The sequence below is a fragment of the Chanodichthys erythropterus genome, chromosome 23 (genome assembly GCF_024489055.1).
Source record: "Chanodichthys erythropterus isolate Z2021 chromosome 23, ASM2448905v1, whole genome shotgun sequence".
Lineage (NCBI taxonomy): Eukaryota > Metazoa > Chordata > Actinopteri > Cypriniformes > Xenocyprididae > Chanodichthys > Chanodichthys erythropterus.
Window position 1 is genome coordinate 27064750 of NC_090243.1, and position 21973 is coordinate 27086722.

The 21973-nt window shown below is 35.9% G+C and overlaps 1 protein-coding gene across 1 annotated transcript in view; it reads left to right on the forward strand.

The window, feature by feature from the left end:
- Positions 1-138: 138 nt before the first annotated feature.
- Positions 139-21973, forward strand: part of sugct (succinyl-CoA:glutarate-CoA transferase) — a 201114-nt gene continuing 179279 nt past the window's right edge. The window contains exons 1-6 of the mRNA XM_067378105.1: positions 139-339; positions 964-1015; positions 4171-4244; positions 5428-5513; positions 5607-5657; positions 5987-6107. Of these exons, the coding sequence (XP_067234206.1) occupies positions 222-339; positions 964-1015; positions 4171-4244; positions 5428-5513; positions 5607-5657; positions 5987-6107 (502 nt within the window). The 5' untranslated portion in view covers positions 139-221. The remainder of the gene's footprint in view (positions 340-963; positions 1016-4170; positions 4245-5427; positions 5514-5606; positions 5658-5986; positions 6108-21973) is intronic.

A 21973-nucleotide genomic window follows, 5' to 3' on the forward strand; every position in this document is an offset into this window, starting at 1 on the left:
GAGCGCCCCTGCTGGAGGACTCTTGTGTTTCATAGCAACAAATACTAGTAATTTTTGTCTCTCATGACGCCCATTTAAGTGCTGTCAAATGTGTTGAACTAACCGCAGTACTCACTTGCTAAGATTGTGATTTCTCCTTAGAAACTTGATAACATTTTACGCGTGAAGGCGGGCCTTTTATAGACGTCGCGTCGCGCTGCGTGCGTAAACGTCGAGTCAACATGTCGGGAAGCGTTGTTATAAGAGTTTTATCGTATCTAAGCAGAACATCACAGTTTCTACAACCGAATAAGACGAACTATGTGAATATAAGACGACCATTCACTGCCAAGCTGCAAGGTAGCGCCTGTATTTAAACCGACCATTATCCCGCTACTGTAACAGTGCACGCGCACGTAACGCGTGAGATGTGATCATACAATCAGTGTCTGAACATTTTAGTGCTCTAAATTAATTGTACAATTGTTTACTTTATCATTATACTATATTTTATGGTGTAAATACGTGTATGCACACCTGTTTGTTTGTTTGTTTGTTTATTTAATGGAAACTATATATTTGTTGAAATGTAAATGTTTTGCACTTCTGCTCGTTTATGTTGCGGCACTTGTATGCGCATCTATACTACAAAGTAAAACAAAAGTAAACGGTAAACCATCCTGAAATATTATATGTGTTTAAAATATCTTAAAGGATCCACAAGTTACTTTTTAACCCATTTGCCCTTTGAACGAATGACTTTAATTGGATAACGAATGATTTCAGTCTTTTGTTAATCATAATCAAGCTGAACTTTGATCCAGGGATTATCTCTTTTTTGTGCTGCATAAAACAGGATTATTTAGTTGTAATGTAGATTTTTATTTGTAATGAATTTCCAGAATACAATTAATTACCTGACTCACTGATTATTGTTGTTATTATTATTATTATTAATGCAAACTCATTTCCCCATGAATACAGGTGAAGGTCAGATCAGACCGCTAGATGGCGTTAAAGTCTTAGATCTGACAAGGTAGGAGCTGTGCATTCATGTCATGTTATGAGTGGCTACTAAATATACAAAAAAATACACTTCTGGGCAAGAAACATAAGGGTCAGGCCCAAAATGGCTACACACATATGCTTTAATTTGTCTTAACCACATATTATTGGTCAGGAAATTAGCAAATGCAAATGCATTATTTAAAAATTCATTGCTTTCTCAGAAAAACATCAAAGACAGCATAGACATTGAGGGGGACAAGTCCAATCCAATAATTAGGAATGGCCAAATGGACTATATGCACGGAGCGTTCTTTAAAACTTCCGGTGAGAGTCATTTGCTGGTGTGTTGAGCATCAGTAGTGTAATACTTAGTTTATAATCAGAATATAGTCATTTAAATAGTCAGGCATAGTATTAATTTAGTTATTCAAACGTAAGACAGAATAAAAAAAATAAATATATAAAGACGTACCTCAGTGTTCCTCCTCAGCTAAATTCAATTCGACCATCAGTTTTCACACTTTTATGTGAAAAAAAACCCTTCAAAAATTAAATATTTATTGTGCACTTTAGTTAGATTAATTGAATAAAATGTGTGTTTTTACAAGTTTGTTGAAATCATTGATCTTGTGCTGCACTGACTGACAGCTGCTGTGATTACAAAGGGAAATAATGCGGCGCTCGCTTCCTGTGTCATTCGTTCAAAAGAAAAGTTATTGTTTTTCATGAGATTTTGAGCATTTCATACTTCACATTGACAAAATGTATTTTTAAACCTAGTTATTTTATAATGTTTAACATTTAGTCAAAAACGAAGTGAAAAAAGATTAGAAGAAATGGCTGATGAATGTGCAAATAAATGCTACTTTGCTGGTTAAAATGGTAATTATTGTCTTTTTAAAGTGTTTTCTATCAAATGTTGAATTTCCTGAATTTTTAAACGTTCGGTTTTACAATAGGGACAATCTCAGAAGGATGAACAAATAATGTTTTTGATCATCACATTAAAAATAACATTTGAAGTGCTGGAAAAAAATACAACTTGAGTGTGCATGACAAAACGTTTTTAAACGGTCCCAATAGCTTTGTATTTATTGCAATCAATCAAATTGGTTTATTGGCAAATTAGGTAAATGTGATAACTGTATGAAAATATGAATACAACATTAAAAAGCCAACCATTATTGATTTTGTGTCGATGTACAACGAATACAGGATGAACAGCTAACAGTTCACCGGAAATGCCCGAGCTATCTTAACGAAAACCAGGAAGTAACCGTGCATGCACGTGACGTCACCGTCGACCGTTATTACTGCGATCACGCCCACTGAGTGGCACAAAGAAGTAGCAGCATTGGTTTTTAGCGTGAATGCAGCGAAACACACACAAAACACATCCAAAACGTGAAAGAGCTTTGTGATTGACTGTACAAATATTTTTGACACAAAACCCGAGGTATATTTAAAGGGTGCCGAAAGCTACAGAAAAAAAAGAAGCTGCAATTCACAGAAACAGCTGGACTCCAGGCAGAGAAACGTGTTTGGAGTTATCATTTTGTGTCAAAGTGTTGGATTTTGGGGTAAAATCATACCGTATATTGTTTTGTTATATATTGTGTTGACAAATCATCAATTAAATATCTTATATTCTGCATAATTGGGTGTTTTTAAATAAACACTGACAAAAAATAGTTTTACTGACAAAAAAGTTTAAGGGCTGGACGATATAACATTGATATAAGTGATTACTGGGATTTAAACCTACCTATATTGTAGTTATATAAAATATTCACAGGCAGATTTGCTTTATGTATTTCCCCGGCGTCGAAATCAGGCACATATAAATGTCAGGAAACACGATTCCTGGCTGCATGTCAATATCCATGGATTAGGTTTATTTGACATGTCATAAGGAACACTTTCGAGACCAAACTTTAGTGTAATCATTTGTTTTACTCGCGTTTTCAGTTTCCCCTATTATTTAAATTAAAGTAGGCGGGGCTTACTGTTCAAAGAAGCAGAGGGTGAATTTCAGCGGGAAGCGTCAGTTGGTTTAATATTGAAAGAGAGTGAGGTAAGACAAATGGAGAAACATATATAATATGTCTAATATGTCTGTTTTGCGATAGAAATGTTTAACGACCGACAGTAACATCCAGTAATGCAAACGACTCTATTTTGTTTTCTCAAATATGGCCGTTTGGAATTGAAAATATGCATTTCGTGATTTATGTAGGCCTAATTCCTAACATGGCGAGACAAGAAACGTTTTCGACACATTTAGGCACACATCTACATGTGTGCATATTTTAATGCAAATATTATTTGCAAATAGTTCAAAATGATTATTTCCCAACTAAATTTAGACCTAGATTTTCCTTCACTGTTCTGTTTGTTTATGCTTTATAAAAAATTGCCGCCAGTGTTCAAGGTTATGGCTTTGCTTTGGAGTAGGAGAATATCTAAAGATAAATGATTAGATGTTATTTTTCAGCAAGACAATGGTTGGTCTCACATTAAACTCGAACTGGGAGACGTTTTTCAGCTAACATTACTCATGAAGTGTTTGACGCCATCAACACTGACTCTTCTTCCTGTTAAAAGCTGTCTGCAAGTTGTTAATTCTGTGTTAATTTACTTTACTTACATTATTTGTGCAATTCTTTATCACTGATTTATGATTACCACTAAATATTTTGCCGTTTTTTAGCCTTTTTTTTCCCAATGAGTGTACACCAAAGACTACATATAGAACGACAGAATGGGAGAAACTGCCCGCCTTAAAAGAGCCAATCGCTGATTGATAAAATCATTGCATCACTGCAGCTGCCGTTCCCATAGAAACCTGACACTCGCGCTTAGGACTGCACATGCACATTGGCTCGTCAAGCCTGAAAAATAACGCTTTTTGAGCATAAGGAACAACATTTATGGGACAGTTCGTGTCAGATTTTGTTGCTGATTTGAATTGAAACATGTTAATTAATTGTGAGTTCACTAAGCAGTTTTTGAGATTTCAGGATTCCCCATTCAAATACATAGGACTTGAGTCCTGAAATAGCTGGCCGGAGGCGTCGCAAATATGGCCGCTGAGTGAACAGACTTTTCTTGAGAGACTTTGGTGTACGCTCTTTATATGCTTGTGAAGGTTATTAAACAATATCATTATGGTGTTCAATGCAGAGTTCTGGCTGGACCTTTTGCTACTATGATATTAGGAGATTTGGGAGCAGAGGTGATAAAAGTTGAGCGACCAGGTGAGGTTTATGTAAATGTGCTATAATGTGTTTTTTTTTTTGTTTTGTTTTTTTGGAGATATATTGTTGAATTTTAGCTTAAGAAGATGTTGGCATCATTTCAAGGATTGGGTTTATCCCAAAAATGGAAATTCTACCGTTACCATTTCCTCAGCACCATGTCTTTTTCTTTTATTTATTTTATTTGACATTTTAAAGAACGTCTTTGCCACTGTGATAATATAATATAACTTCAATAATGAAATTGAATTAGGACTGGGAAGACTTTAGACTTTAAAGTTCTAAAATAATAAAAATCCCCTTTCATTAAGTTTACTGCTTATATATTAAAGGTGCAGTTTGTAAAATTTTTGCAGTAAAATATCCAAAAACCACTAGGCTAGTGTTATATATTTTGTTCAGCTGATTACTAACAATATCTCTAATGTTTTCAACTACTTGTAAATCATGAGAAAATTCCCATTCTAAACAGTGACACGGGGCAGTGCAGTCGCCTGTCAATGATGCAGTTACCTTTGTTACCGCCTTTACTGACGTAGAAACCACATGACAACAGTGCCGTGGACAAATGCGGAAGTAGAGTCTAGCGTCCAGCAAACCACTAGCTTGCTTCAAGCAGTTCCTTATTTACTTCTTGCACGTTTTATGGTGGATTGTGTTAATTATTTATGGAACATAATTACTGTTTACCATCTGCTGCTGGTTCTGTCGACAAGGACAGCTCCCGTAAACTCATGACCGGAAAAGCGGAAGTGGCGCCTCGTTCAGCTCCCGCAACACTCGGTCCTGCGCTACTTCATACTACGATAACGTTAATAATCGCATCCACGAACATGAGTTCTTCCAGACTCCAATCCCTATTCTTTTGCACCGTCCGTTGATATGGAGACCACATGTCCCAAGTTTCCACTCTAAAACTTTACGTCATCAAACTACGCCTTTGTTTTGAATCGGCTTCTAGCGACCTCTAGCGGAAAAAAATATCACAAATTGTACCTTTAAAGTAATATTTGACCAAGCATGCCTCTAGAGCAAATATTTTGAGGTGGGTAGTGCTATTTCTATGTTAAATAGCTGCAATATAGTGACACTTACTTGCCAGTTCCTGTAAAAATGATTCTTAGTTTAGATCTAAACAGTGTCTGACTGCAGTGAACTATATTCAGATGTGAATGTGTGACAGGCTCAGGAGACGACACAAGAGCATGGGGCCCTCCGTTTGTGGGTGATGAGAGTGCTTATTTTCTGAGTGTGAACAGGAACAAAAAGGTATATACTTTTTATTAAGAAACCTTAAAAAAATGCATTGGATCATGATTTCTGGAGTTATAACTGTTCTCCGCTCATTCATCTTTCTTGCAGAGCATCGCTGTTAATCTTAAAGATCCAAAGGGGACCAAAATTGTAACTGAGGTAAAAGTTTGTAATGCATTACATTACATTTGATTTATGATACATTTTGGCTTGAATACCTATGCTCGGTTTCACAGACAAGGATTCAGCTAGTCCCAGACTAAAATGCATGTTTTAACTGAAAGCAACTTGCACTGACATATCTTAAAATATGTCAGTGCCATTGTTTTGTCTCAAGATGCACACCAGTAATGTTTTTTTCTAAGGCACATTTATAAAAACTACTTAAATATCCTAATTAACTACGGCCTAATCCTGGCTTAATCTAAACCCTGTTTGTGAAACCAGGCCCTAGTCTGTCACGCTTCATACTCTCTCTCTTTTGTCAGCTTGCCAAAGTCTGTGATGTTCTGGTGGAGAATTACTTGCCCGGGAAGCTGAATGAGATGGGACTAGGGTACGAGGAGTTGCGTGAAGTGGCCCCACATCTCATCTACTGCTCTATAACAGGTGTACATAATATTCACTATAGACAAAGTCTCCCTGATTGAAGCTATTTCCACAATTTCTGCTCTAAAAATGACAAAGCTGACAAAATGTTATTTTATTAGTTATTTTGTCACACTTTAGGGTCCAATTTTAAATATTAAATAACTAATAACTATGATTTTTGCTTCATTAAACTTAGTAAGGTAGTTGTTAAGTTTAGGTTTTAGGTAGGATTGAAGGGATGTAGAATAAGGTCAAGCAGAATAAGGCATTAATATGTGCTTTATAAACACTAATAAACAGCAAATATCCTAGTAATATGCATGATAATAAGCTTAAACTAGTTAATAGTGAGAATTGGAACCTAAAATAAAGTGTTGCCATTATTTTTATTGTACCATAATTTTATAAGAAATACATTTCAGATTTTACATCTTAATTTAATGTAGATTTAGATTAGAGTTTGATTATTTTAACTAATGCCGTTAATCGATTAAAAATATTAACTTATTAATCACACATTTTTCTGTAGTTAATCACACTTAACACGATTAAAAACACTGGAGTTTTTAATAATTTTTTCACGTTTTTAAACAACTTAGTATATTTTAAATACATGTTTAATGGCATCTTTTTATAAATGAAGTCCAGTATCACTGTTACTAATACTGGAACTGATATCGCTATGAAATTGATGTTTCTAAACATTAATTATAGACATTCAACATTACAGTATAACTGAAAGCTATCAATTAGGCTTTTAAAAATAACAACATTTAATTTAAGTGAACTTCAAACAATCTTAACATAAACCCATTATAGTAAATGTCATATTTACCTGTGGCCTTTCTACTTTGTATGAATAAGAGTGTGATCATATAATGCAACGCTAGCCAAATTATGATGGAAAAAAATTAATGCTGCATTAATTGCGTTAAATATTTTTAACGTGTTAAAACGAAAAGAAAAAAAAAATGCATGCATTAATGTGCTAATTTTAACATGCCCATAATAGTTTATTAATTTAAGTTTTGTTTGTCATCTTGAGGCCCTTGGAAGTTTGCTGAAGCCCCCTGATTGAGAACTACTGCCTTTAATGATGCCTCTTGTGTCTTGTACTTGCCATTACGCTTTGAAGCAAACAGACTTGCATTTTGTTTGTTTTTGGCATATGAATGATAAAATAACCCAAACAAAGATAAAATGACCCAAACAAATAGACTTAACGCTGTGTCCGAAATTGCCCCCTATACCCACATTCGCTATTCCCAATAAGGCTGCCAGAAGAGCTGCTGCTTTTGCATAGTTTATGCTTGCTGTTTAATAATTATTTGAAACTTAGAAAACCGGCAGCTCCAATAGTAATGAAAAGTTTTATCCTGAACTCTGTCTACTACTAGCATGTATGAAACTTAATTAAACAATTTAATAATAAATTAAAAAGTAATTTGTACCTGCATGATATTACATTGTACCCACATTGGACCAGCAGTTTGGAGAATGGATGGATGGATGATTCAGCTGTATTCTCTATGGATATTCTCTATCCGTTATTCGTTATTGCATTGATTGAATGAGTGCACTTGATAACGTTCACTATAGTTTCGGACACCACTACAAATAACTGTCCCCTCAATTAATGCCCTATTTATGGATATAGGGGTCGATTTCGGACACCATCTTTGGCCTTAAAAATAAAAAGCATCCCACAACAGCATAGCAGTGACTTGGCAACCACCCACAACCCTAGAAACAGCACATTAACACCCTGGCAACTGCCTACAAAGGCCACGTACACACTGCAGTTAAATTCGGTTGTCAGATGACCTTTTAGTGCTTAATCCTGTTCCGTACACACACAGTGCAGTAATTTAAGGGAGTGACAACTGCATTCTAAAACTGAATGAACCGCATTTACAAAAATTCTAGAATTCACAGCTTTAAAAAAAGAAACAAAACATGATGCCTTTGTACACGATGGTTGAGTTAAAATTGTAGAGCATAACAAGTCTTGTTATATTACTTTTTTCAAAAATAGCTTATACCAAATACGCGATATGCCAGGACTTTAATATGGTTACCATGCTGTCAATTATCGCATTTTTGGGATTGAGTCGTTGTGAAGCCAAAAAAATGCATCCATCCATTAGGGCTGCACGATATATCGAAAAATTATCGCTATTGCGATAATAGTATATGCGATATCCGTATCGCAGAGAGGTCCGATAAATAATTTTCAAAGGTCCCGTTCTTCGTGATCCCATGTTTCAAACTTTAGTTAGTGTGTAATGTTGTTGTTAGAGTATAAATAAAATCTGTAAAATTTTAAAGCTCAAAGTTCAATGCCAAGCGAGATATTTTATTTAACAGAAGTCGCCTTCATCGAACGGCCCGTTTGGACTACATCCCTCTACTTCCTCCTTTAATGACGTCACTAAAACAGTTTTTTGACTAACCTCCGCCCACAGGAATACACAAAAAAGGGGGCGTGGTCTTGTTGCGCTCCCACAGAGAAGAGCAAGAGTTGCGTTTGTAGAGTGTGTTTGTCGCCATGTCGTCGAAACGGTGTTATTTTCATCCTGCAAGTCCAATCACCTTTGTTTGGCCTACCTAGGGACGCTGTACTTAGAGATCAATGGTTACAATTTATGTTTAACTCAGTTCCCGAAAATTATAATTGTGGTATCCTTTCTGCAATAGTTAATGTTGGACTGCAGTGCACATAATGGCCACAAGAGGGGACTATGTTTATGTATATGGCTGTTTTCCGTATGAGGTACTCTTCTGAGTGAGTGCTAACGTTGTACATTTTCTGTCGCTGCTTGTGGAGATTAAAGAGTTCAGTCTCTCGGGAATTATTGTCTTTTGTGTTCATTCGGCACAACACCACAATAATCCACATGTAAAACTATGTGCAGCACACATTATGGTAAGAGGCGTGACCTTTCCGGGCAAGGAGCGCTAAGCTGCTGTCGAATCACAACACAGGAGCCACTGGCACAATCAGAACTCGTTACGTATTTCTGAAGGAGGGACTTCATAGAACAAGGAAGTCATCAGCCTGTTTTTATGACAGTGGAAACAGCGGTATACAGATAAGTAAATTATTTGAAAAATACTGTTTTTTTTACACGCGAAACATGAACACATGTTATATTGCACACTATAAACACAATCAAAGCTTCAAAAAAAACCACGACAAACGGGACCTTTAAAAAAATGTGCCAAGCATTTGTGCGTTGCATGCATAGGTTGTTAATCCAAATTTGACCAATTAGATGGGTTCTTACTATCTTTATACCCGCCTCCCCAGAAGCTATCACACATTTTTTTAGCTAAAGACATGATGCCTGTTAACACTTTGTGAGTCTAATTAACAAATTGGACAGGAGATATCAGCTGCCATCGAGAAATAATTTTTCTCAAGTCGCAATTACAGAGATGTACGCCGGCAACGCATGCATGCGCCGAACGCGTCTTTCCGTGGGAAAAGGAGTTTCTTTGAAAGGCTTGCGCGCTTGAGCGGAACACGGAAAATGAAGTATACCCGGGCTTTAACTGCTCTAATGGTCTGGAGCTCACGGTTCACATCGGGAGAAATGAGAACGCGGGGGCACCGTGATGCGACTGCAAAGGGCACTTTCACTTTTGCGATCAAAGTGCACGCCACTGATAAGCATTGTAAATTCAGTATTACAGTATACACATACCAATTAAACGCGCAGGTCTCCTCTCGTGCGTCCTCCACACTGCGTCGCTGGTCAAGGCAATAACTTTCATTTCGTTTTCAGATACCTCTACTATAGATGCCATCAATGCTTTTAACCTTCTAGATGTAATTACCGAAATCAAAATGGTCCATAAACTATAAATCCTCACGAAAACTTCAGTCAAGCCAGCTCGCGCGTCAACCTGAGAGATCAGCCTCCTTACCCTAAAGTGTAAAATTTCTCAGTTTCTGAATGGACGGTTTGGCTTGATTGACAAACGCTAACGTTCAGGAATGATTTATATACCATCAACCTATCCTAAAACATAAGCGCGATTTGATCGATTGTTTGGAGATTGCGTGTTTCTCTGTCCTGTTCACTTCCGCGACGTACAGTTGATTTACCGACGAAAGCTAAAAGATGAAATATTGTGACTGATTGAAGCAGCCCTTATCAAAAGTGCGTGGGACGATTTCTGTCTTTTCAAAACTGCGGGGGTCCTGACCCCCTTGTCCCCCGTGTCAACGGCGCGCCTGGTCCGACTACAATGCTTTGGTCACCGCTTGCATCTGGCCATCGGTGAGTGTTGAATGTTTATATTTGCAATAATTAAATGAAAACAGAAAAAGTCATAGTTGAATGTAGTATATAGGCATGGTATTTTATTTTAGATTATATTTCGGTAACACTTTAGAATAATGGTCATTAGTTAACATGAACTAATAATGAACTGCACTTATAAAGCATTTATTTTTCTTGGTTAATGTTAATTTCAACATTTACTAATACAGCTTGTTAACATTAGTTAATGCACTGTGAACTAACATGAACAAACCATGAACAGCTGTATTTGTATATTATTGTTATAGTAACAAATGAACTGCTAAATCTAGCATTTCTCTAGGGAAATGTGATATCGCAAGAGATATCGTTATCGCAGTATTCAACAATACTGCATATCGCATATTTTCCCAATATAGTGCAGCCTTACCATCCATCATAAAAGTAATCCGTACGGCTCAAGGGGGTTAATAAAGGACTTCTGAAGCGAAGCGATGGGTTTTTGTTAGAAAAAATATCCATATTTAAAAATTTAACTATAATAAAAACTATGATTTTTTGGACTTCAAAATCTGGCCCCCAATTCACTCCCATTATAAAGCTTCTAAGAACAAGGATATATATATATATATATATATTTTTTTTTTTTTTGTTTCTCTAATTGTGTATGTCTGAAAGAAGATAGTCATATAACCTAGTATGGCTTGAGGGTGAGTAAATCATGGGATATTTTTCATTTTTGGGTGAACTATCCCTTTAAATGCAGTTTTTCCAAAATTTCCATCTTGAACCAGTTTAAAATATGCACAGGGAAAATCTTTTGGCCTCACGTGAAATTCGCTGAACAACAGTAAAAGTGACCGCACCTTTATTTGTTCAATTTGTATATGAAGGTTTTAGATGCATTTGGTGTATTTTCTCTTTTATTATGTAGAACAATGAAGTCCATGACATGGATGAACAGAGAAACTGTGTATTTGTATAATTGGAGGAAGACAGCGGGAACAAAAAAGCTGACGTGTTCTTCATTATGTCTCTGTACTGTAGACATGCCTTTGGTATCTAAATCTGGCCTGCTTTTAACCATAAACCCTAATGTGTTCAATTGTATGGCCCTTATGAAAAGGCTAATTTACTTTACTGTCTGATTTTTATTTTTTAATCACACTCATAAAGGAAGCCACTCTCTACTTGAAAATTGTTCTGTAGCCACGCTAATCTGAAGCGGATGGGCATTGTCACCACGCTGGCTGCTTTGGTGATTGGTTTCACGTGTCAGGCACCCATAAATCCTGCAGTCAAGTGATGCTTGATAAGGAAATGGAAATCAGCATTTCTGTAGCCGGCTACACATCTCTCTGTGTGTGCTGACTGTCATAAACCCAAGTCAGTGCTGTAAAAAGACACCAGTTTTGGTCAAACTGCCATGCATTTTTCCCCGCTTATATATGTATATAATTTTTTTTTACTACAAGATGCATCTGGATTTAATACTGTTTTAGAACTACTGAGAAATGTCTGTTTTTATGTAAATGAAAACATGAAGTAGTAAAGTTAAATTATAACATCTATCCACGCAAAAAATTCAAACCATTCAAAGGAGTTCAGCAAACGGTAGTCTGATGTTGGCAGTGCTCATATATTTCATGCAAGTTGTTACATTGTGTCAACACTGCAGTGGCATCTCTTGTGGTTAGTGATGAAGTGAACTCAAAGACTTTTTTTTTTTCTTTTTTTTCTTCAGCTGTTCTCTGTAAGTTCACAAATCACAGCCAAATTCCCATGTCTCGCGCTGCTTATAAAGACCTGGAGGCGTAACCCACAAGACCTCATTAAATTGTGGATGCTGGACAGTTAAATTGGACTGATTTACTGTGCTCATCCTGTGTCGTTTAATTTTCCCCTTCTGAAAGGATTTTTCACTTTCTTCTTGAGTGTAAAATCAGTCTGGAATGCTTAGTTTCAACAAGTGCAGTTTGATTTATCAGACTCAAATGTTCACTTGACAGGGATTTTTAGGACAAGCCTCTCTAGTCGATTGTCGTCATTGTGTTTCTGCATGTTTTGTTGACTGCTTATATCTGTGCGGATATCAGTGTATTAAAGTAAAAGTAAAAAACAAACAAACAAAAAAACAGTTAAAGCCTTCCACTATCTATCTATCTATCTATCTATCTATCTATCTATCTATCTATCTATCTATCTATCTATCTATCTATCTATCTATCTATCTGTCTGTCTGTCTGTCTGTCTGTCTGTCTGTCTGTCTGTCTGTCTGTCTGTCTGTCTGTCTGTCTGTCTGTCTGTCTGTCTGTCTGTCTGTCTGTCTGTCTGTCTGTCTGTCTGTCTGTCTGTCTGTCTGTCTGTCTGTCTGTCTGTCTGTCTGTCTGTCTGTCTGTCTGTCTATATATACACAGTGTATATATTATATTATATATAATATAATATATAATATATATATCATATATATATTATTAATCCCCCAGAGAATTCCTGGAACCATAACTCTATCAAATTAGCTCAAATTAAAGCTGCACTGTTGATCCAAAGTGATCATTAAATTTTCAATTAGTTTTGGCCAAAACGTAATTTGTCCTATATTGACTGTAATAGATATATGAATTTATTTTTATGCTTTCCATGGTATCTAGATCATGTTTTATCAAACTGAAACCATGTCTTCTTGACAAAAAATTGGAACATTATTTTTTTATAAAATAAGAAATATGAGAAGTCTAACTGAACTTGCGCTGACCCAAGGTGGACAATTTGTAAGGCCCAATTACTTAATAAAGACCCTAATGCAGTCTTTGGGGAGTTAAACTAATAGTTATTAGATATTAGAAACTATTATTTAACATAAAATGAACAGCATTAAGAGTAGCTATAAAGTAATATGTAGAAGTAAACTTCCTTAATCGGGTGCTCCTTTTTTTATTCCAGTTAAACAAATATACTATATTTTAGGTTGATAATGTTTTTTATTTAATATTATGTAAAATCAAAACTCTTCATCAGCAAATTATTCGCAGAAATTTTAAACAAACATGTTTGCTTGTTACTTGTTTATTTTCCTACTTGTTTGTTTATTCATTTATTTAATAATTAATAATAATATTATATTATAATTTTATATAATAAAGTTATATAAAAATGTATACAACAGTTTTGTCTGGTTCTCGAATCTGATTGGGTGATAGCCCTGCGATATTTCAGTGATAACAGCACTCCTCCTACCTTTTCACCGTTTGTATCACTCCGCTTGAAGTGACCGTCATGGCGGCTGATCAAATCAACCGTAATTTTTACAAATACTACTTGTTGTACCACGAACTGTAGTTTTAATAGTTTAAGCGAGAATGTAGTTGTTTAGACCTGAAATATGTGACTCATATTTAATAACCGCACCTTTTTGTTTTGACGTTTTCTGAGATATGAGCTCCAGGGCGTCAACGGCCGTTCAGTGCTTCTGTAACCGCCGAGAACAGCTTAATCTCGGCCAGTGCCTCTGTGATTTGCTGCTGGCTCTTATAGTGGTTAAACATGAGACATAATTCAATTTGAGTACATAGAATGGGCAATCTTTGGTCTTATTAATCTATTTGTTCCAGAGCAAGTCGAATTGTGCTATGTTAAATTTGATTATAATAAACATTACGATACATCATTATATATAGCATATTGGCTACAACTAGTCGGGACATATCAGACGAAGACTCTTCTCCGGTCTTCAAATACGTAAAACATGAAACTTTATAAACATAGGGTTTTTTGAGTAAAGAAAACGCTTTAAAAAATTTTTTTCTCAAACATCAGATCTTTATTTACCGTTGCATTGCACAGAGGAGATGTCCAAACTGTGCGCGCACTTCATTCACGAGGTGAGACAGATTAATGAGGTTTTATTATTTTATATAAATATGCCCATTAGTGCGTAATATGGATTGAGTGAAAGTTACATTAATATGCCATTAGATGGCGGCAACACTTTACAAGAGAATGAGTCAGTCAGTCACTAGAGACTTTTAAATTGAAAGGAACATTTGCAAAGGAAGTTGTTTTAGCGCTGTGATGTTATGGATGTTATGGAAAATTCCCAAAGCTGCAAAAAAGGACAAATACAAGATTGCTTTCCTCAGATGACATTTAAACTGACTTTTATAACGGATATAATATTATGGACATCGACTTGAAGAATGAATGTAATGCAATAGGCCTTTTTCACAAGAATCGGAAATCACGTGACGCAGGGTAAAGTTAGTTCCGCTATGCGTCTACGGCTATTAGATTGATATGCTCTTTTCTCAAATATCGCTTCTTACCTTTTCTGTTTTGTCTGTTTTCCAAGTCGCTTTTGTATAATCTACAAAGAAATTATTTTCTACTGGTTTGTAGCTTGTACGGCCGCTCAGACCGTTGCTCGAATTTACCGGCAGGTGGATTTATTACGAGCTGTCATACAGTAAAGGCTGCGCAGCTACTCATTCAGCAATTCCCCCGATCGTATTACGTACGACGAACATTATTTATATAATTTATTAATTAAAAAAATAACTCCCAATATATACCATTGGGGGGTATAAAATCGAGATAGGCCTACATAATATTGTCATGAGTTTAATGTTTTAAAAATATATAGCATGTAATCTGGCATCATCCCACATTCAAGCATATGTTATAACTAATCCTGATCGATTAAAATTATTAAACTAAGACATAATTCATTTCCAACACCACATTGTACAACTATCAGTCTTTGCATTAATGTTGCAACAGCACAATAATACTGCGCATAATACACACTTTAAGATGATTACGACTGAAGTGTTTATATCCAGAAATATCAGGGTGCGAGTGGTCCTGTTTCATGAATCAGAGGATCTTGCGTGATAAGGGAGCTTCCAGCTGATCATTTCCCCAGCACGTCGCTAAAAGCACTCTATACATCCCAATGTGCATCAGGGTTCCTACGCGGTTTGGAAAAGTATGGAATTTGATTTGAGTTTTTTCCAGGTCTGGAAAAGTATGGAAAAAAGAAATCAGAGTATGGAAAAATATTTGTGTTTCCAGACTATTGCCTCTATTCAGTTTTCTAATTTATTATACCTGCAAACTAGTCACTTTGTGGCGAAATTAGCAGTTTTGAATCAAAATACATCATTTATGTGAATCGTTTACATCCGAAGAGTTATTTTTTGACTGTGTGACACAAGATTCTCATAAGAATTGCAAATGGGGTTACTATTTTTCCATAGACTGGAGTTAGTCACGATCTTTCTTGGCGCTCTGTGGCGTGACAGATTGCTGTAGCGCTCGTGAACCAGCCATCTCTTTGACTAGTTACAACACAAAATGATTGAACATCTGAAGGCATGTTGAAAGATACAGTACAACTTACCAAAATCTGTCATGTCACAAGCAATCGATTAATCAGCGTTTCAACCGCAGAAAGGCGTCAATAAAACAGCTTGTAAAAATGTCACATTTAGCCTACCTCAGAAAAGCCTTACAATGTCCAATAACTCATCATTTAGCTACAAAAATGAACTTTGAGAGGAGCATTTTGCTAAATATATGCTCTATAGGCTATTACATATTCATTGTATTTGTACTTAACATGTGCTTCTATATTGAATACATAAATCTGTTTTATGACACACCATTTAAATGTTTAGGCCTACATAAAAAGAGTAGAAAAATAATTGTCACTTTTATTATAACGTTATTATAAAAACTTCCTTATGTGTAAGTTAGCCTATATGTAAGTAACTTACGATCAATTTAACCTAATATTATAATGACGTACCAGCTGTGGTTCCCTGTATTGTTTACAGCATTAGTTGAGAGATTTTTTTCTTTGAGGAAATTTGCCATGTACTGTACCTGATAGGCCCAAATTAATCAATACTGAATCAAAGGTAATCAAATCAAAATCAAATCGCAAGCTTCTGAATCAAAATCGCATTCAATTGTGAAATTTGTCAATGCTCAGCCCCGGTGCCAAAATGTTTTATTTTTTATTTTTTACTTGAAGCAAATGTTGTTTTTTCCATTTATGTTCTTTTCAGAGTGCACCAGAATGCTTCCTTTACATGTTAAAATCACAAAAATCTTCTCCTGGGGGAGGATGCCCCCAGACCCCCTACAACTATCTACTTTCTACATGTCACCTTTTTCACCTCTCTTCACTTTGCAAATATGTTTATAGAGTTACGAATTTCTAAAATATTACGGAAACTGCTTGTGCTACTCATACTTGTAGGCTACTCTATAAAAATACTTTGATACATATAATATATGAAACATATAATGTTTCATATATTATATGTATATATGATATATGATAATATATGATACATATAATGTCGAGAACAGAGCAGATGGATAAATCACAGAAGGATCTCTATAAAGGAAATGTATCGAATTAATAGACAAATTAAATATTCACGCCTATGTAGCGAGTGGTATGGCCGGAAAGGGAAACAAACTAAGTCATGCCAACTTGTTAAACGGAATATATTAGTACTTGTAGATTTTATCCCCAACAAAAGTTACACAGGTATGTGGTTTTTAAGAAGAGAAGGGCCTAGACATGAATACTAAATACAAAACTTTATTTCAACAATCAGACACTAATTTAAAAATCACTAAAAGACTGTAGGACCCGGACTACAAACATGAAGCAGTGACATTTCCTCTCTCAAGATCCATTAATCAGTTCATGTACATGTACAGTGGTTCAATATTAATATTATAAAGCGGCGAGAATATTTTTGGTGTGCCAAAAAACATAGAAAAGGAGACCGAGGCTCACCAATGGCAGAAATCGTTTGGAAGGAGGTCTGGAAATTTGAGTATGGAAAAGTATGGAATTTTGAAATGGAAAATGTGTAGGAACCCTGGTGCATACTATCCACCCTAAATAGCACTGAATATTACACATAGACTACTATTTAGGATGGATAGTATGCACTTTGAGACGCAGGCACCGTCTGTACAGCACATGGAGCACGATAATGCACAGCCGCGCCAAACAGACACAAAGAATATAACCAGTTTAACCGCCATCACTTCAAATTATTTATTAAACTTAGCTCTTAATGAGAGCTATGTAGTCTCACCAATAATTCACCAAGAACGTTCAAACATTTTCATGACATTTAATTCGTAAAACGACTTTGATTCCCGAGCTGGTTCTGATCGAGGCTATCTATCACTAACCGGAAAAACTTTTACACTGCGTGGATCGTTCCGGAAGCCAAAAACCCGGAAGTGTGAAATTTCCACTCAATGAAAGCGTTTTATTTCAACAGTAGTGACCACGCAATGACTTGGCAGCTTTATCAATGGCTTGAGCGGTTTGACTCAGGACTATTGCTGTCTCAATAGAGAGCTTTCATCTGCTCATGTGAATAGCAGTGGCCGTCCTGAGGAGAGCTCAAATGCGGGCTTCTCAAAAATGTGTCAATGAGAGCTATGGACGGAGCACGAGTGCAGTGAAAGGCGGTAAAGTGTGCAGCGCGTCTGTGTGAATGAGAGCTGTGAGGGCATGAATGACGGCGCACAATGTCTCCCATCAATTCGCGCATGTAGTAATTTTATGTTAATATATTTTAAAGCACTGAATCATTATAGAATCGCAATTAATCCGATTCTTAGCATTTTACATCGATTATCAACCGAAATAAATGATTCACAATTCAAAAAGCATGTTTCAAGATCGATGCATATGCATTGTCAGGATTTGTAATCGATGCATCGAGAAAACGAGTGAATCATTACCAGTGGTGGACAAAGTACACAAACCAAGTAATTGAGTAAAAGTGAATGTATTTAGTTCTCCTTTTCAATTTTACTTGAGTGAAATTACTTGATAATGTAGCCTACTTAAGTAAAAAAAAAAGTACTGATTGATTAATGTTTATTTTGTAATTTTATATAGGCCACTAACTTAATTTAGCCTAACTTTATATTTTATATAATCCTATTTCTCAAAAGAATTATAAATGATTATGAATTGTCAAATAGCCAGCACTAGTCAGTATGGATGGAAGATTAGTGGATGCAGATACATAAAAATTTATCTTAATTTGTGTTAGAGACGCACGATTCTGGATAAAATGAGAATCAAGATTTTTATTTGTTTCTTTCAAATAGAAATCATGATTACCATAATTCTGAACAGGCAGCTAAACAAAACTGAGTGAGTCCTACTTGGACTCACTCATAACTATTTCACTTGTTTCATTACTGGATGAATCAATGTTTTTGAACAAATCTTTTGAATGAATCATTCAATGTCAAATACATTTTAACAGTCACTTTGGCACCTCCTAGTGCCGTAATGATGTAAATGAAACAACCGTTATTTGAAGTGGCAAGTTTTAAAGATTTGATCTGATTGAATCGAGATCACGATCTGTAGACACATTGATGTGGACGTGTCCGCATTAAAGTATTTCAGTGGGCTTAAACAGATCGACCTACAGCATATTTAGTTCAAAAACAACTGACCTTAATATGATTTTTACAATAATTCATCCTAAAATTCAACATTAGTAGGCTGACATACCTTTCACCAGTCGTGCGCGCACTCGAGGATCACCCAGTTCTTGGCTAATTTTCAGTCAGACTTATAAATTCATTCACTGGAGAGTCGCTCTGAACGGATCATTGAATCAGTGAGTTGTTGACTCGAGAACAGCTGCAATACGATCAGTCCGATTCACGAATGAATAGTTGATGTGATTTGTGAACCAATTTAACAGGATGATTGAAAAGAATCTGTTCGTGCACGATTCAGACACCGCTTTTGCATCTGAACATGTGACTATTTTATTTTAAAATAAGGAGTAACGATGTGTTTTATGAAATGTAGTGGAATAAAAAGTACAATCTTATGCTTTGGAATGTAGTGAAGTAAAAGTAAAAGTTGCTCAAAATAAAAATACTCCAGTAAAGTACAGATACTTGAAAAATGTACTTAAGTACAGTAACGAAGTAAAAATACTTCGTTACTGTCCACCACTGATCATTACACCCCTAGTCATTAAGTACTCACCCTCATGTTGTCCCAAACCCGTAAGACCTTCATTTGTCTTCTGAACACAAATTAAGATATTTTTGATGAAATCTGATGGTATCTGATCCACACATAGGCAGCACCGTCATTGCACCTTTTGAGGTCTGGAAAGATACTAAAGACATTGTTAAAACCATCAACGTGATTACAGTGGTTCAACCTTAATATGAAGCGACAAGAATACTTTTTGTGCAAAAATACTGCTACTCATATTGCTACGCTATTTTCGTTGCAGAGATCAGGGTTTTCGTCCGAACGGCCTGGACACTGAAGCTCTGCAACGAAAATAGCGTAGCGGTATGACAGGGGACAGATGAATTTTTGAATAAAGTTTATATATTTTAAAGTACTGAATCGCTATAGAATCACGATTAATCCGAATTATTTTTTTGTTTTTGCGCACAAAAGTATTCTTGTTGCTTCATAATATTAAGGTTGAACCACTGTAATCACATCGACGGTTTTAACAATGTCTTTGCACCTTTTGAGGTCCAGAAAGGTACTAATGACGGTGCTGCCTGTGTGTGGATCAGATACCCTCAGATTTCATCAAAAATATCTTAATTTGTGTTCCAAAGACAAAAAAAGGTCTTACGGGTTTGGAACGACATGAGGGTGAGTAATTAATGACAGTGGGTGAACTAACCCTTTAAATAAATATATGCCCTGTGGGTTTAATATATATGCGCTTTAATTATTTCCATGTGTTTAGTTTGCGTCTCACAGTTAATGCTGCTCCACATGAACTGTTATCATTTACATGCAAGGAGCACGTCTCAAACTACATATCTGCATATGCTGTGAGTTTAGGTTGCTTATAACATTCATCTGGGAAAGCAATGTGCACCATTTTATCATATTTGTGAGGTATATCAATATCAACAAGATATTAAACCCTTGCTCTGTGTTTGCACGTTTTAATGTCCACATATTCTTGTTCAATATATTGCAGTGCCTATAATATTTCTATCATAAAGAAATGACCAAATATGAAAGATTAAGTGAACATTTGAATTAATTACCAGGCCGTTGACCCCCTCTGCAGGCATTTGTGATAATAGTTGATTGATTGTTAAAATACACAATATAATATAATTAATATAGTGTTGTTCTATAAAACCATATGATTACTTGCTTTTGAAACTTTATTTGAACCAAAAATTGTTGCCTCATTGTTATATATGTATTTTAAGTCATTTTAAAGGCTTTTGTTTGCTTAGGTCTATTTTTATTACCACAACAAAATATCCAGTTACTCGATTAATCATCAAAATAATCGACCAATTACTCGATTACCAAAATAATCATTAGTCAGTGGATATCACACAAGCAATGTGCAAACTTTGTGTGAGAGTTATGCTGATGAAGATGTCTCAAATGGCAGTCAATTATTCACTACAGAAACTGAAAGTAAAAACTGACCGAGCTTTCGGCATTTGACGCTGCATTAGCTGCACATATTCTCTTAGAGACGATGAGACATGAATCTAATAGTGAACAATTATTGAAGTATTTCATGTTAAACATGTTGGTTTTTAAATGAGGAGTGAGCTAATTTAACTAGTCTTTTACTATTCTCGCAGCGCGTCATTTATGTAGTGATGAGCTATGAAATTATTGTGGGGCAAATAAATTTTAATATTAATTTAATAATAAAAGTAGCCTAATAATAAAAATAATTTAATAGGCCCTGCATGCCCGTCTGCTATACGCCACTGTGAGGGGCTAAACGGTGTCCACCTGGCACGGCATCAAAGCAATTAACTTTTTTATCCCGTTCAGCACTGCAATGTCAGAGAGTCTGTCCAATCTCATGGAGTTTCTCATGTATGTTTTCAGTCCACGCAAGCAAGAAAAAGTTATTTCACACAATGTGGTGCTCATCAGTACAGTCAAGAACAACTTAAAGAGGTTGCTAACATTTACTGAACTGTGGACTAGCTTTGACTCTGAGTTTTTCTTGCTCGTGCCCATTCATGTGGATTTGGATCTCGCTCAGGATGTGCGCTGTCTGTGGAGGCCTGACTAATTGTCAAGGAGCTGACAGCTCACGTTGGGAAACTCCATGACTACAATAAATATGGGGGGCATCTGATATACTATAATTGTGTAATACATATTTTGTACCCAATTTATGGACTGTTCCAAAAGTTAATCAGCTTTGTTGATGTTCTTGCAGTATTTTGATTGATATTCATATGTTGCTGTGTTAGTTAGATTGGGAATGCTGAATTCAGCACTAGAGGTCTGCTGTGGCCCTTTTGTTGAAGCCTTTAAATCTTTGCTTTAAGAAAATATCATTACCAGTCTCCTGCCCCACCACATGAACTGTGATTCATTAGACACCCCAATCAGGAATAAGGGAAGCCATTCATTTATGGCTGGTTTGTATCTCACATGCTGTAGCAGTTCTGCAGTCTTGTCTAATTTATTTGTAATGGGCCTTGCAGTGGCATGTCGTCAGTTGATTTATTGACATCCTTTGGTTTATTGCTTCAGTCCTGAGGGGGCAAAATTGTGGTCCAGTAGCAATT